Source organism: Taeniopygia guttata, chromosome 28 (genome assembly GCF_048771995.1).
Source record: "Taeniopygia guttata chromosome 28, bTaeGut7.mat, whole genome shotgun sequence".
Classification (NCBI taxonomy): domain Eukaryota; kingdom Metazoa; phylum Chordata; class Aves; order Passeriformes; family Estrildidae; genus Taeniopygia; species Taeniopygia guttata.
Window position 1 is genome coordinate 738,365 of NC_133053.1, and position 16,499 is coordinate 754,863.

Consider the following 16,499-nt stretch of genomic DNA (forward strand, 5'->3'; position numbering starts at 1 on the left):
TTCTGTACGTTTAAGGAGCTGGGAATGGTAAAATTCTTTAACGTAATCATAAATTTCAGCAAATCAAATTGAGGATTTTTTTGAGCTGATACTTTAAACTCCTTTATTTTCTATGTTATAGAAACACACTTGATTTTTAACCCTGTAAAATTCAACTACTGAGGAAGCGACATTTGTGCTGTAACAGCCCACTTTAAATGGTGCAATTATAACCAAAGGAGCCAGTGTGCCTTTTGCAGTTTAGCAATTAAAAACTTTCAAACATACAGCATAACATTTTGGCTGACATAAAAGCTTTTGAGCATTTTATTGCTGCTTGTACTTCTGGGCAGGATTTGTAGATGCTTTAATATTATGGTGATAATGTGTCCATTAATGCGTATTAGGCAAATGATAAATAATAAATACAAACTGCAGTTTAGAGTAATTGAGAGTCCAGCTCTTAAACCTTCATCAAAAGCACCTTTTTAATAATTTTTTGTGTTAAAAACTCGAGTGTTCACTTCTGCCCAAAATAAATTCTTATAAATGTTGGGGAGAGGAAAATGGGGGGGATGGATTGTGAGAGCACCAGGATGATAAATGGGATTACCTTGGAGAGGAGGAGTGAGCGGAGGTGTCTGTGGGGTAATTTGGGGATTGCTGCCTGAGGAGCTCCTGTCACACCCTGCTCTGCTCCCTGGGATTTGCAGGATCCCATCAGCATCCCTGGAAGGACGTGGGTGAATCCCGAATCCTCCAGCAGCATGGCTCACCTGGGCAGCTGGCATCTCTCTTGAGTGGAAAGCCTCAAACAGTGGTGGATTTACATGGAATTTCCAAGGCTCTTTCCATGAGAATGTTGGATTTGAATAGCAAAACTGTAATTTTCGAGTCGTGGCAGACTGCATCCCATCTGTGCTCAACTTCAAACGGGATCCTTGAGAGGCCCCAAATTGCAGATGGAAATTGTGTTACAGGGAGACTGTGTTTTAATTCCGTAAGTAATAGATGGGAGATGAAAAAAGGAATATTCAGGAGACTTTTCTGGCTGCTGAGTTTCTGGGAGGAGGTAAATACAAGCCTTGGAATAGTGGAATGTCCTGGGAGCAGCCTCAGTGGCTCTCTCGTGGGCCAGCTTGGGCTAATTGGCTGCCAGCAAACCTCACCCAGCCTCCCTTGGAGCTCTGGGCCCATTCCAGGGTGTTGCTCTCCCCTGGGATTTGTGGTGCTTGCTGCTAATGAACTCCGGAGGTGTCTCCGGGGATGGGCTGGATCTGCTCTGCCTTTGGACTCTGCTTTGCTTTGCAAGCTCTCCAGGGGGGTGTTTAAAACCAAAATATCAATGGAAAGTGAAATCTGGGGAGCTCTGCAGGAGCTTTTCCAGCTATCCAGGTGTACTTAGACTGAGGATCCTCCTGGATTTAGGACTTTTTATCCCACCCTTGGCCCAGTTGTGCTGGGAAGGCAGAGGAAGCAGGGGAGGGAGCCTTGCCTATATTTGGACCTTGCTGTGTGGGCTAAAGAAACATAAACCAGTTGTAACCAAAGAATTAAAGAGGAACTTGGAGTTTGGAGCATTGCAGAGTCTGAAATTTGTGCTTTTGAAGCAATTTCTTGTTGTTCCCATTTTTGTAACTGCTTCCTGAGGTGCAGCAGCTTTACCTGGGCACTGGTTTTAGCTGGAATTGCACATGATGGTTGGAAACATCCCATTAATGCCAGCCTTGGTTAGCAGGATTTTATAGTTTCTCTGTATATTTCTTGGAATTCTTGCTACTAATTTTAACTGTTTGTAAGAAGCTTTAAATTCTGAAAATAATCCCCTTGTTCCAACACAAATAAGGGTAAATTTTCAGTTGCATCTGGGCATTGGTGACTCTGAACATCCAACAAAACAGACAAACACCTCAATACTAAGTTTAGGCAAATATTTTCCATAGAACACAGCCTGCAGTATAAATTCCAGTAAATATATGACAGAACTTCCCAAAATGATGTCTTCTTTAATTATCTCTATTTCCCTGAAGAAACAGAGAGGCTTCCAGCTGGCTCCTTGACCTGAGTGTTTCCAGTGTCCTCTCTGATCCCGGGTAGGAACATCCCATCCAGCTTTTCCTCTAAAGGTGTTGAAAACATTTTGCCACCTTCAATCAGCCCTGATAAAATAATTCATTTTCCTTTCAATTCTTCCATATTTTATGGACACTTCCTTGTTCTTCCTACTTTTTCCTCAGCTTCCATGTGCCAGACCTGGAATATTTAAGTGCAAGGAGCTGTTTGTGTGTGGCCACCACCTCTGTGAGCTTTCAGAGGCTCTCTTTAGGGTTTCTTGCTGTCCTCTAGCCTGGGGAAACTGAAGGATGAGCATAATACTTTAATAATAAAAGCCAAAGATCCTGTGGGAGCTTTGGGGATGAGTTCTGGGGTTTTTCTGGTTTAATCTCATGACTTTTGAAATAATCTTACAGTATGTGGAGGGCTGACAAAAACCACTTGGGTCTGTGGGGTTTTATTCATGTTGGCATCCCAGGGCAGAGCTTTAAGGGATTTATTTCTCCATCATTCCCAGGGAATGCAGCAGGAGCTGTGGAAAGCAGGGAACTGGGCATGGAGATGTGGAAGTTCTCTTTCCACATGGCAAATAAATGAAATTTTATGGAGTAGGTGCTGGGGTGTACCCAGGCTCTTTCTGAGGGTCTGTTCTCCAGTGGGATGGAGAGGCTGAAGCTGGTAATTCCAGTTTGGGTAGATCTCAGAGGTGCAGCTGTGGTTTGGATGTTCCTTTGGGAGTTATTCCTGCAGAGCTTTGGGGCTGCAGGATGGGCCCTGCTCTGGCCCAGCAGCTCCTTTGCTGCTCCAGATGAAGTTTGACACAGCTCCTTGTGGGACCTGGCAACCTCTGGAGCTTTGGGAATGCTTTGCCAACCTTCCAGCTGGTCAGGGAGCATTCAGCTGGAACAATGGCACGGGCAGGAATGGAATTCCTGCATCTGAGGTGTGTTTAAAGGGGTTTGCTGCCTCTGAAAAGTGCAGGTTCCCTGTGGTGTTCCCCACAGATCCCAGGAACTGTGCTCCTTGATCCCACAGATCCCAGGAGTTGTGCTCCTTCCTGTGTGTTCCCTGGCCCCACAGATCCCAGGAATTGTGTTCCCTGGCCCCACAGATCCCAGGAATTGTGTTCCCTGGCCCCCCAGATCCCAGGAAGATCCCAGGAATTGTGCTCCTTCCATCCACCCTGGTGGATGAGCTGCAGGGATGAGTGTCTGGTACCTGGCAGCAGCAGAAAACCTGCTCACCTGGCAGGTGGCTGCTGCAAAGTACCTGAACTGTGTTTTTCTTCCTTGGATTTTTATTTCTCATCACCTGCCAGCAGCTGCCTTTAAACCCAGACAGTGTCCTGGAGGGATACAGCTGGAATTCTTTGCAAGGGAATGAGGCTGTGCCCCTTTGCTTGGACAAATCTGCCTTGTTTTCCTCTTGTTTGAACACAAAGATGGGGTTTCATCAGCATCCTTGATTTGCCAAGGATTTACAGCATCCAGGGCTGAGGAGGTGACTTGGTTCAGTTGGAAGGGCAGAGGCAAAGGCCTTGTTCCCACTCAGAAGGGGTGGAATGGCATTTCTAGGAATTGTAACTCTGGAAAAGTTCAGTCATGGCATCACTTAGGGAAGAGGAATTAAGTGATTCTGAGGTGACTCTACAGAAAATGACAGAGGGGTTTTGGAAAGGGCAGCAGGAACTTGATAATCGAGGCTGTCCATCCAAAAACATCCAAGGAAGTTAATCCAGATGAAGATACAAATGGAAATGTGGTTTTAATTTGGTTTCACGTCATTCATCTGCTCTGTTTTCTTCTGAATGAAGGTGTCCATGCAGGGATTTAATTTCATCTAATAAAGGTATTAGAGTCACATCCTTAATTAGTTTAGGGTGTGCAGTGTGCTCTCCTGTTCCATGAGCATCCTGAAGGAATTGGACATCGGGGGAGGTTCAGGGATGGTGCTGCTGAGATGCCAAAAGTCCTTCCCTGCCTCAAAAGGGAGCTGGGATTTGCAGTGTCCATCCAAATCCATCTGTTCCCTGTGATCCCTCTGGAGCCTGGCTGGGAGTTCCAACCCTGATATTCTTCCCCAGGGATCCCAGACAGGCACAGACAGAAACACTGAATTTTGGGAAATGCATCTCAGCTTTGCCATTCAACTTGCATAAAGCTGATATTACCCACTTAACTTCAAACCAGTTTATTTGTAGACTGTGGGATTTAGAAGTTCTGTAATTAAACCATGTCTGATTTGTGCATCAGGACTTCTGCTCCTGCCTCCTTATTCACTTCCATCCTTCTTACCTCCTTTTTATTCCCCTTAAACAACTTTCCAGACCAAAGAACAGAACTTCCCAGATCTGTAATTTGCTGTACAAGAACCACATGGGTTTGATGATTTTTTTTTTTTCCTTAAATCCAGATTTTTATCATGTTTCAAATGCTTGTTTGCTCAAGTATGTTCCTATGAATTTCTGGACACGGGGAACAAAAAGCTGGCCAGGCTGTCCATGAACAGTGTGCTGTGGAATGCAGTGTCGTGGCACTCGAGGAATTCAGTGATCTCTGTACCAAGAGCAAGATGTTGTTTATTGGTGCTTTTCTAAAGGTTGTTCTGGGTCTATAAAATTCTTTATCCAGCACTCAGGGAGTGCTGTCAGCCCTGAGCGTGTTCCTGCTTTCCTCAGCATCATAAATGTCCTGTAATGATCCTGGGTGTGATGCAGATCTGGGAAATCCTACTGGAGGGGCTCTTCAAAGACTCAGACTCTGTCTTGGGCTGGCGTTATCCATCCAAGTTTTGTTAGGTTTATCTGGGCTAAAAGGATTTTTATTTTGCTGGTGAATTTATCCATTTTTTTGTTGATGTCGTGCCTGAGATTCTTCACTGCCAGGCTGGAAAAGTTTTATGATGGGTGGTTAACTTCATCAATTTCAAGCTGTTTAACTCTCTTGCTGCTAAAATTTAAATATCTATTTTTCTAGTCCATTGGAAATTGGGTGACACAAACAGCACAATCCAACTCATGTTTTGGGCTTGTTTTCCCAAATTCCTGGTGGTTTCCCATGGAAACGTGTTTCCCATACACATGACAGCATTTTCACTTATAAATGATACCTTAAACTTCTTTGTAAATTCTTCTGTCCCTTTGGAAACTTCACAGTGGGGTCCCAGGAGCCCCATGGAGCACAATTCCTGTCTTGGATGCTTTGTGTGATTTAGGAAAGAAAACTCCAGAGCCCCAGTTCTGCTGGAATTGGAGAGATCCAAATTCAGCGTGGCTTGGGTTGGGTCTGGTACTTTTTTCTTCAGTTGAAACCTCAGGTGAGACTTGGAATTGGAGTGTCTTTGGGATCTCTAAAGTGACAGCGAGGCAAAAAGGCTGAAATGGAGGAGTTTTAGAGTCACAGGAATACAATTTTTTAAATGTAAGCAGCTGAGCCTGGAGGAAGAGGCCAATTGTTGAAACAGGCAAAGTAAAAACAGGATTTTGCAACGGAGCTGCAGTTTGCTTTTCCAAAGGATTGCCAGCTTTCTCTTGGAAAAAATTCGCTTTGCGTCCTCTCAGGCTGAGAACTGGAATAAATTTTCCCCTCAAGTGTCCATTTTTTAATTCAAAACTTACATAAGCACCAAAGTTGGGCTGTTCTGTGCCCAAAATGTGGTGGAGGGGTCAGGAGGAACCGAGTGTCACCTCTGAGCTGCTCCTTTCCTGAGCTCAGGGTGACCTTAGCTTATCCTTTTTCTGGGTACAAATCACTGTTTCAGGAATTTTTGGTTTTGTTTTCTTACTTGAAATACACACTTTCCTGACCTTTCCCCTTGAAAAAAAAAAAAAAAAAAAACCATGAGGGAAGTAAAAAATCCAGGTGAAAAATCAAGCTTGAGTGTGGCTTGGCGGCGAACGTTGGAGGTTAGAATTTCTCTGAGGTAATTTTTGTTTTTCCACTTGTTTTTGTAGGATGCTGTGACGTCAAAACCAGTCATCCAGTTTCAAGGAAGCCAAGGGGTAAGTTTGTCCCTGGAAAGTTCTTTTACATTTAATGGGATTGGGGAATTTGGGCTGTTCCAGCTCAAGGAATGATGCTGTGACTGCTGAGAGTGAGATGGAGCTTCAGGGGTGCTCCAGGAAGGTGTTTGCTCATGGAGTGTCTCTCTCTAAAACCTTTACCCCCCTCTTTATTTCCTAACCTTGCTAAATCCATGGGAAATTCAGATTTATGAGGCTGTGCTGTTGGGTAGAACAGGGAAAAGAAAAGGAAGCAGAAATCCATGGAATCCTCACCTGTATCCCAAGAAAACACCGTGCTAAACTCACTGCAAGAATTTTTTGGGTCCAAATTCCTTCCAGCAGCAGAGTTTGGAGGCTGCTCGGAGAGTCCTGGAGGTTTATTTAATGTAACTGCAGTTCTGTGAGTACCAGAAGTTATTTTAGATTTAGGAGTTTTACTTCCCCAACTTCTGTTCCGATGACAGAACTCTGGGATATTTTTAGCCCCTTGAACCAGTCTGTCATGCCAGTTGCTGACATCGTTGAGATTTACGTGGTGGTGTTTCTGGTAAAGCAATGCAGCCCTTCAGTGAACTTGAAAAATGTCATTTAGATACCTTTTATTGCTAAAAAAGCCTGTGTTTAACTTTAGTCTCTGCATAAAGAAGGGGAATTGAATTTTTAATTTTTTTTTTTCGAGAATCTGAATTCAGCTGTAACTTCTGATTATTTTTTATGCACTGGCACATTAAGGCTTTCAAAAAGGCTTGGATTGAGTATACATTAAACCCAGCACATTGTCCTTGCCCACATCCTACTTTGTGATATTATTCTCATAGAAAATGTAGCAGGAAAGACATGATTGTTATTGTAGGTTAAGAAGAAAAATACAAACCTTCTTGTCCTGGGAAATAAAGAAAGGAGCAATTTCCAGGTTTTTTACTTTGTTTGGAGTTAAACTTCCCCGAAACCTCAGCATGAAAGTTGAGATCAAAATCTGCCACTGAGGTTGGGCACAGTCAGAAGTGAGGAGGAAAACTGAAGGGTAGGGGATGTGTCTTTATCTGATGAGCTTTGCTCATGGAATAAAGAAGCTAAAAGCACTGGGGATACTTTTCTTTCCCTTTGGAAGCAGGATCTACACCTAACTTTTCCTGTAAAGCTGTTTAAGTTTTGGAAATGCCTCCTCTGAATGTTTTTTCTTGAAGGAAATGTAGCAAAAGGGATCAAAACAGCTTAAAATGCTCCTCTGCCCTGAGCCTTTGCTCGTGGTGGGTTCCACACGGATCTGATATGGACAGTGGCTAACAACAAATATTCATTTCTGGGGATAATTCAAAATATTTTCCAATGCCTACAGTTGCTTCTAGAAATGCAAAATGTGAAAATAAGAAGAGTTGATTCTGTCAGAGCCCTGGACCCCCAGGGATGAGTGGTTGGTGGAAGAGCTGCCTGACACCTGCAGTGTCACTCCTTGGAGAGGGACAGGAGCCAGGAGGGCTGGGCTGGGCTGGAGGGAGGATGTGGCAGCCAGGCTGACCTCTGCCTGCTCCTCCTCTGTGCTAATTAATGGCACCGAGAGAGAGGCCAAAGGTAGAGCTTTGAAGAGAGCTGCAGCTCCATGGGAGCACGCAGAAAGAGCTCTTTGTCCCTTTATTATTATTTTTCCTGGGTATGACAAGGAGCTGGCAGCTGGGGAACCATCTGCTTTTAAGGGTAGGACTCTGCACGTCAGGATTCTGCTGCTTTTTGAGGAGCTGAGCCTTGAAATGCTTTCGAGGGATCCTCCATCAGTTGGGCTGAAGAGCTAATTCCAGGAATTTACCAGGCTCTCTCACATCCAGAGGATGGCATTAAAGCATATCTGTTGAGCTGTTTTACTTCTAAAATTATTTCTTCCACTCTTCCTCAGTTCTCCAATTTGCTGCCTTCCTATTTTGCTTCCCAAAAAACAACGCAGCTATGGAGAATCCCATTGACTTTTTGGGGTGGGAAGGTTGTGCTATGCACAACTGTCAGTGTGATTTAAAGCAGTGAGGTTTTATTAGTGGGAATTTTCAGTGCTAGTATTCCTCTCTCAAGAGGGAAAAGCTTCACTTGATGATTTAGAGAGGCAGGACATAAAATAAGAATTTAAACAAACTTCTGCTTCTTGAATTTAATTTTCTAGAAGCCTTTAAATTACTGTGTCCGTGTGTTTTCACCTATTCCAGTGTGACTCTAGAAGCTGTCAAGAATACTTTCAGTTTCTAATACACAGAAAAAGAAACTTCCATGTTTGAGACACTAATTAACCAGGGAAGGGGATTGTTGGGACTAAAACCCGGGGTCAGCAAGGTGGCAGCAGAAGGGAGGAAGTCAGTGGTTGCAGCCCAGAATAAAACAGCTGTTCCAGTGACAAGAGACAAACCCTCTCCTGCCTGGATCCTGGTCTGGATCCAATCTTACAGGAGCTGATAAAAGCTGCTGGGATTCTGCCTTGGGGTGTGTTTCTCTGTTGTGATGCTGCTCTTGCTAATGGCTTTTATTCTGTGCAATAATCAGAATTGCAGTTGTAATAACCAGGTTGTTTTTACCAGTGTTCCTCTAAAGTGGGACCGTGGATGTTGTTTAAGAGCAGCACCTGGCTGTCAGTTTTTCCTCGTGGGTTTTCTTGGAGAGATTTATTTTATGGAGTTCTGAGTGTTTTGCTCGTTTCAGTGTACAGGTAAATTAGAATTTAAGAGCTGGAGTACCACAGCATTACAAATTGTGTGCAGAACTGTGCCAGAATTACTGAAATTGCTTCTATTTTAGTGAAAAGATGTGCAGAATCAGAACTTAGGCTGGCTGAAATTTGCAGGTGCTTGTGGGGTGGTGAGAGCAGGGGCAGAATTGAACTGAGCGGGGAAAAATACCCTTCAGGTGCCAAACCCACGTGTGTTGTGCAGCGTTTTTAGAATGACTGTTGGGAGCAGAACATCTTTGCTTTGTGACTGGAAAATACAGCATTTCCCCTGCTTCTTGGGATGAAGTTTGGGTATTAACAGAGGGAGGTGAAATCTCTGTTCAGAGCGAGTGTCCACAGATGAATGTTACTTGAAAGAAGAAAACAGAACTTACATCTGTACCGAGCTATTTTTAAGTGTCTCTGGTTACTGGTGCAGTACCCAGCACCAAAATTAGGGCTCCCTCAAAGCAGTCACCATGCTGATTTGGTGGCTTGAGAAACCTTCTGTTTTCAGCTAAAAATAATTCCTAGATAACGGCCGGCTTGCACATGAGACTTTTCAGTACTAAAGTGACTCTGCCTCTGAAAACGCTGCAAAAACCCTACAAAAATCCCAAACAGGGGCTTTTGGAGCAGCTGTTTTTTCCAGTGGGTAAAGCAGGAGCGAGGAGAAAGTTCTTTGGCGTGTGGAGACGTGATTTGGTGACACCCTGCAGGTTTTATTTTCCAGGCTCAGGTGCAGCACAGCTCGATCCCCTTGTTGGCTTTTCCTCTTCTTCCCATTCCCACCAGATTTCCAGCTGCAAAATCCCCCCAAGCGTGCTGCTTACATAACTCTGCCTTTCTGCCTCTTCTGGTAAAGCAGAAGGGAATTTTCTCTCCCCGCCTGGGTGGGGGCAGAGGATGCCAGGAAAGATTAAAAGGGCTCAAGGGCTGCGGCGCACGTTTGGCAGGGCAGATAATGGGGCTGCCCTGGGAGGGTCCAGCAGCGCCCAAAAAATCTGCTCCCAGTATTTTCAGAGCTGGATCCTGGGGATATCTTGTCCTCCTGTGTAAAGCAAGGCTCAAGTTTGGGTTTCTGGGCTCGTTTTTGGAAGAAGGGAGCTCTGTTTGAGGGCAGGGGGACGCCGTGCACGGGCTCGGCTCGAGAGCTTCTTGCTGCCTCTGAGAACATCCTGTGGTTTAGCAGAGGGACACAGATCTCTGGGTTTTCCAGGCTGCTGGAGACGTCTGAGGTCTGAAGGAAACCACCCAAAACCCCTCCTGTCCCAGCGCAGTCATGTGTGGATGCCACGGGCTGCCTGGCTGGGAGCGTGTATTTTCTGCGTAGATGTGGCAAGCTGGGTAAATATAAATCCGTGTGGTAAAGCCTGGCCTAAAATAAGCTGGGGCTGGTCTGTCTCAGCTTCTGGGAGCCATCTTAATTATCAAATATTGATGTGATAGTAGAGCTCAGATGCTGACATTTATGTTGGAACCTGAATGCGGAGGGGAGACAGTTTTCCCTTTTGAAAAATGAATGCCTGGTGGGGTGGAATGAAAAAAACAATGCAGGATGGCTGTGGAGTTGTCTGCAGAGCACACTTAATGCTTGATTAAATATTTAATTTAGCAGCAGCGTCACACTCTACTGTGAGCCATGAAATCTCGTTATGGAATTATAATTTCTTAAAAAAGAATAAGCATGCTACCTAGTGACCTGGCTTGTGCTATGTTTAGTGCTGGATCAGTAATTCTAAAGAAACGAGCCTCGAGTGTTTTACATTGAATATAAACAGTGGGAGCGAGTCTGTTTGGAGCCTGAATCAATAGAATTGGGTCAGATTCCTAGAACAGGGTGGTTGAGGTCTGTGTTTGAGGCAGCTGTGTTCTCTCACAGCCACATCCATCTTCAGCTGCTCTTTCCCTCAGGTACCTTTTCCTTCCCCGTGCACACAGTGGGGATCATTTAATTCTTCTGGCAGCCTCTCTGTGCAGTAGCCCAGGTGCTTTCCTTGTTGCTGGACGCCTCGGGGCATGGTGGCTGCAGGAGAAGGGAGCTGTCCCGAGGCTGGGCTGACCCCAGTGACCACTGCTCTCCCTCCCTCCTCTCCTCTCCCGAGCAGCACATCGCCATCCCGAGGCCCGATCGACCGGCGGAGGTGCGGACCTTCACCTTTTATCTCTCCAACATTGGCAAGGACAGCCCCCAGGGGAGCTTTGACTGCATCCAGCAGTATGTGTCCAGGTGAGTGCGGCATCCAAGGAAAACCCAGCCTGTTTATTTATTTTTTTTTTACCCTCTCTTCTGGAGCATCTTTTCCCTAACAAAGCTTAATGCACGTTGTTCATTTTTAGAGTTTAGAGTCTTTCTGAGCTGTTTTGATGTGTTTTTTTGGGGTTTTTTTTGGTTTTTTTTTTTGGGAAGCATCTGATTCCCTCTCAGGTCCTCTGTGTGTCCCCCACTATTATTCAGCTAACACCCCCCTCAGCTGTCCCCCAGTGCCAGCCTGGTGTCCCTTTGCAGTGTCAGGAGTACCTTTTGCATTGCATTTCTCTTGCAGCAATGGCAATATCCATTTGGATTGCCTGGGAAGCATACAGGATAAAATCACCGTGTGTGCTACTGATGATTCCTACCAGAAGGCGAGGCAGAGCATGGCACAGGCAGAGGAGGAGACTCGCAGCCGGAGCGCCATAGTCATTAAACCTGGGGGGAGATATGTAGGTAAGCAGCCGCTCATTTTGGGGCTCTGCACTCCATCTGGGACTCAGCAGGCTCTGGAGGCAAATCCTGATGTTGTTGGCTTGACCGTGGCAGTCTGAAAAGCTCCTGCTGGTTCCTCACGGCTGATTTAGGGGGCTGCCCTCCTTGTGTTGTGTTGTGTTCACTTCATCATCACCCCAAAGCACCTGTGGCTGCCCAGGAGGTGTCCAAGGTCAGGTTGGAGCAACCCAAAGGTGTCCCTGCCCATGGCAGGGGTGGCATTGGGTGATTTGGAGGTCTCAGCCGGCACTGAGGGTTGTCCACGTGCAGTGACGTGGCTCTGGCCACGTTAGGTCACCTCTGTCACCCTGAGCCCTCCCAGTGTCCCTGCTCCTGGCCAGCTCAGCTGAAACTGCCACCAGCGTGTCACAGCTGTGCCCCACGGGGCTCAGGCAGCAGTGCCCTCTGCTCACAAACACAGGCACCAAAGCAGCCTGGCACAGCCCTTCTCACTGGGACAGCAGCAGGAAAGCCTTAGCAGAGGAAATAAAACCATGGTGAACAGCACAGGGAGCCTGCAGAGACCCAGGGCTCAGGGCCCTGCTTGACCTCAGCTCACAAACCTTGGGCACAAACAGTAACCAGAACACAGTTTCACTATTTTTTGGTTTTTTTTCCCTGAGGCAGCTGCTTTTCCTGCAGCCCATGTGATCTGCAGCCAGTCTCTTCTCAGAGGATCTGTGATGAGGAGGGTTGAGTTGCAAAATGTAGAACTGACCCAGACTCATTGTCACAGCAGCCAAGTGCTCAGAGCTGAGACAGGAGATAGTAATCAGGAAGGAAATGCATTGATTTCCCGTAGGCCAGAAGATTATTTTGTTTAGCTCCTCTTTGAGAACATTACAGTAAGTGCCTGAAGTTAAAGCTTCTGAGGGAGAAGATTCTCAAAGCAATTTGCTTCCTGGAAAGATGGAGCAAAACTTTTTAAAATGAAAAATACTCCTGGCTAAAACCTTTTACTGCCCTGAAATGGAGACAGAGCCGTGTGAAAGCAGCAGGGGCAGAGCGTGTGCTCACGGTGCTCCTAGATAAGATGTCAGTGTTTGAGGAGGTCCAAGAAGGAAGGGCTTGGAAGGACAGTCCCCATGTGGGATCTGCAGGTCCTGGTGTGCCAGCAGCATCAGCTGATTCCTGCCGGCTGGGCTGGAGGCACAGGGCTGGCTCTCACATTTCCAGGAGAACACGGAGCTCAGCACTTGAGTGCCAGTGGACTCGTTCCAGGCAGCTCAGATGTGGAAAAATTTATAGGAAATGTTGAAACTGGAGAGCAGCAGAACTTACAGATGTGAGCTGACACTTGAATAAATAGATATGTAAATAGATAGCTGCAGGTAAAGCTGCAGGGGATGTGTGCTTGTAGCCACACTAAATATGTGTGCATGCATCCACAGACATGCACGTGTATAAATATTTGAAAATCCTTTGTGTCCCGGCTTAACTTGGGTTTTTCTTTTCCTATCACTGCACATTTTGGCTCCAGCCTTTAAATGGAAACCTCCCAACGTGATGTTTTTACTGTTCATGACCTGGCAAGAGTTAAGGCAGTTCTAGAAAGCTGACGAATCTTCTCTTGTCCCATTTCTGGAAACAAAATCCAGCTGACCTCTGGATTGTGGGATGTTTAACGTTCGAATTGGTGTTGTTCCCCCTCTCACCTCCCCTCAGCCCTGCTGAGGATGGGTTGTGCTTCCTCTCCCAGCACTGTGGTGTATAAGAAAAAGCCAGGAAATGGGGCCTGGGTTACGCAATGTGCAGCTCAGTAAAACAAACAGTGCAGACAGTCCCCAGTATCTTCAGATGACTCAGTTGAAAGCGTTGCTTCCGAGCAATGGAGCAGTGCCCTGCTGGAATAAACCTCCCAAACACTTGCAAATAAATGCTGGATGTTGTTTGTCCTAGCGAAGGTCACTTTCTCCAGCCCAGGCGATTATTGATTGGATCTCCAGGTTTCCAGACCTTGGAACCCACACGTTTTGTTTTCAGCTTGGCTTGGTGTGCCTTTGGTAGCAGGAACCTGCTCCTGTATTTGAAGCAGTCCCCATCCTTTGATTTGGGCTCTGCTGAGATGGTGCGAGGGTTCTGTTCTTCTGCAGGAATGGGAATAATGAATTGTTGGGTCGTGCTGTCAGCAGCCAGGCACGCAGTGGGGATGGAGCCGAGGTGCACTTGTGAGCCAGCTTGGTGTTGTCACTTATGTGCAGTGGAGAAGGGGTTATTCCATCAGCTCAGGCAGCGCCCTCATGAATAGGCTGATGGCCCAGATCAGCCCCATTCACGGGGTGTTTGGAGGGGGAAGGGAGGTGACCCAGCCCCATAAAGTTCCTATTGTTCTAAAAGCAGAAACATCTGCTGGAGGAGCGTTTTTGCTGAGCTCAGCAGCGGGGAGCTGCTCGTTGACCAGTTCTGGTCTTTCCACTCCGTATTTCCCACTCTTCTACATAATAATGCAGAATTTTCTTTTGGTAGGGAGGGCAGAAATGGTTCGATTAACCGTGGGGATACGTGCACTTGGGATAAATGAAAAGCTGGCAAACAAAGGGAGCTTTATGTAAGCTGGTGGCCAATAATACTCAGGTTTGCAGAGCTTGGTGTTGCTGTTTACTTGTTCCAAGCTTGTCATGAACCACGAACCTCACGGGATGCTCGTTCCGGCGGCGCGTCGGGACGGAGGGGGTGCGCTGGCGGTGTTTGTCCTCCCTCGTCACCTCGTGGCACTTCCCAGGGGTGTGATGAACTCCAGATTGGTGTTGACAGCCCACTGGCCTTTGCGAGGTGACTGCTGCACTTCACTATTCTCGTCTCATTTTAGGCAAAAAGGTTCAGGTGCGTAAACCTGCACCAGGAGCTTCCGATGCTGTTCCCTCCAGGAAGCGCCCAACGCCAGTCAACCTTGCCAGTGCAATAAAGAGAGGCAATAGTGCGATTTCCCAGAGACCCTTCAAAGATAGGGTTGTGCACTTACTGGCACTAAAGCCTTATAAGAAACCTGAACTTATTCTCAGATTGCAGAAGGATGGACTTTCTCAGCAGGACAAGGATTTGCTGGATAACCTTCTGCAACAGGTTTGTACTCTGAAGGCAACGATTTAGGTAAAGGGAAAAAAAAAAATGTCTTCTCAGCCCCCCCTCCCGTGGCAGTGGAACCTGTTATCTCCAGGCTGCAGCTGAATGTGACTCTGAAGGCTGTGGGGGACACAGTTCTCAGCTCCCAGTGCTGGTGCAGAGATAGCAGGAGCTTCCCGTGGCTACGCCTCAGCTTAGGGGGTGCAACCAAGCTGGATGGTTTTGGCTCACCAGATCAGTCCCTTTTAGAGGGACACTTCTGCTTGGTCATGGGGAGGATTCTCTTAACAGAGGATCTACAAATTACTTGATTGTAACCTCTAAATCTATGTTTTATTCTCATGGACATAAAGGAGAAATGCTCTGCATTGGTACAAGTTTTGTATATGAAGGAAAAGATGTCCCCAGGTTTTTTTGTACTCCTCAGAGCCTTTCCTGCTTGGAAGTGCCAGTGGTCAGGTGTGAAGATCGTGCAGCTCCTTGCCAAGCACATTATTTGTGTGTCAGGTGTGAAAGCTGTCTCCAAGCTGAATCAGTTCCTAGCACTTTGAGTCACATCAAAGGTGCCATTTTAGGCCTCGCAGTAAAAACCTTCATTGCTTTATTAAACACATCATGGCCATTTATTTAAATGCTGCAGCTGCCTTCTGATTGGAATAGATTCTGGAAAAAACTCTTTATTTTTTTTCTTTTTTATTCCTTTCCATAAGGAGTGAGACAGGAGTTCCCTTTGCCCAAGGGCACAGGGCAGGTCGTATTAAAAACAGAGTCACAGCTGGCACAACTCGTTCCTTCCTTAGACTTTAATCCCAGAGCCTTTAATTTCCCAGCAGCTTTTTGCAGCATTTTTTCAATTCTCTCCCCGAGTTTCAGAGCAGAAAACTCTCTTTCTGAAGATGGCTTTTGAGGGATGCTGGTGCCCGAGCCCGGGCAGGCGAGCGGCGCGTGCGGCGCCGGCCACGGGGCTGATCTGGCTGTGAACGTGATGCTCGTAAAGTTAATCCCTCTCAGCCCTCCCAGGGCTCCCATCCACAGGCAGACACAGATAAGCTAAAAATTACAGGCTGTGTTAAAGCTACACAGCTAAATCTGTCTAGGTGTGGGTTTCATTGTGCTCTTGCATCTCTCGCAGGACTCCGTGTTCCTGGCGGCCTTTTTGCCTCATTTTGCAAGGTTTCTATTTTTGGGAGGGCTGGGGTGGAGCTTGCAGAGTCCCACACGAGCAAAACAAGGAGGTAGCAGCTCTCAGCCTCTGTGCAGAGAAAAATCCAAGTTGTTCTTCTGGGCTCCAGGAGCAGGCAGGAAACAGAGAAATTCTGGGAGAGTCGGTTTTGGGGTTTTTTTTGTAAAGAAGAACCTGGATTGGCTTTTGTCTCCTGGGTGTGCTTACAGGGATACCTCGATGTAAAACACAGCTCAAATTCTTGTTGTATTTTGGCTCAGGATTTTGGAAAGCTGACAGGACTGAAAGGAAAAACAAAGTGTTTGTCATGTAAACTGATAACTGGGCTTTCTATTTTTTGCTTATCAGGAGAGTTTGCCATGTTGGTTGTGCAGCCTTCTGCTCTGAAATGCCTAGATTTTTAATATTTTTGTATTAGGTTGTAGCCTCCCTAAAGCAAAAGCAGTGGAATCAGCAGCATCTTCAGTTCATTCAAGACTTCCCAATCCTTTGCTTGTTTTTGAGGCATTTTCCTGCTGTGTGGATAATGGAAATCCCTGAGCACAGCCACGTCCTGAATGGAGAACAGTAATCCCTAAACAGATGCACAAGATCTCCATGCACTGAATAAAAGCATTTTCCACTTTCAAGGGCAGCAGTCCCCGAGCTGAGGGGCTCCAGCAGGGAATTTGGGCTGCAGCTGCTGGCTTTGCCTGGCTGTGGGCAGAGCATTTGGCACCTGGGCCTCCTTATCCCTCTTCACAAACACATTGAAGGCTTTATTTTCATTTGAAACTTGCAG

General features: G+C 46.4%; 1 protein-coding gene across 1 annotated transcript in view; it reads left to right on the plus strand.

The window, feature by feature from the left end:
• The window catches only part of ELL (elongation factor for RNA polymerase II), a 51,773-nt gene that overhangs the window by 17,973 nt on the left and 17,301 nt on the right, over positions 1-16,499 (plus strand). The window contains exons 2-5 of the mRNA XM_030256638.4: positions 5,987-6,034; positions 10,832-10,953; positions 11,270-11,433; positions 14,282-14,535. Of these exons, the coding sequence (XP_030112498.3) occupies positions 5,987-6,034; positions 10,832-10,953; positions 11,270-11,433; positions 14,282-14,535 (588 nt within the window). The remainder of the gene's footprint in view (positions 1-5,986; positions 6,035-10,831; positions 10,954-11,269; positions 11,434-14,281; positions 14,536-16,499) is intronic.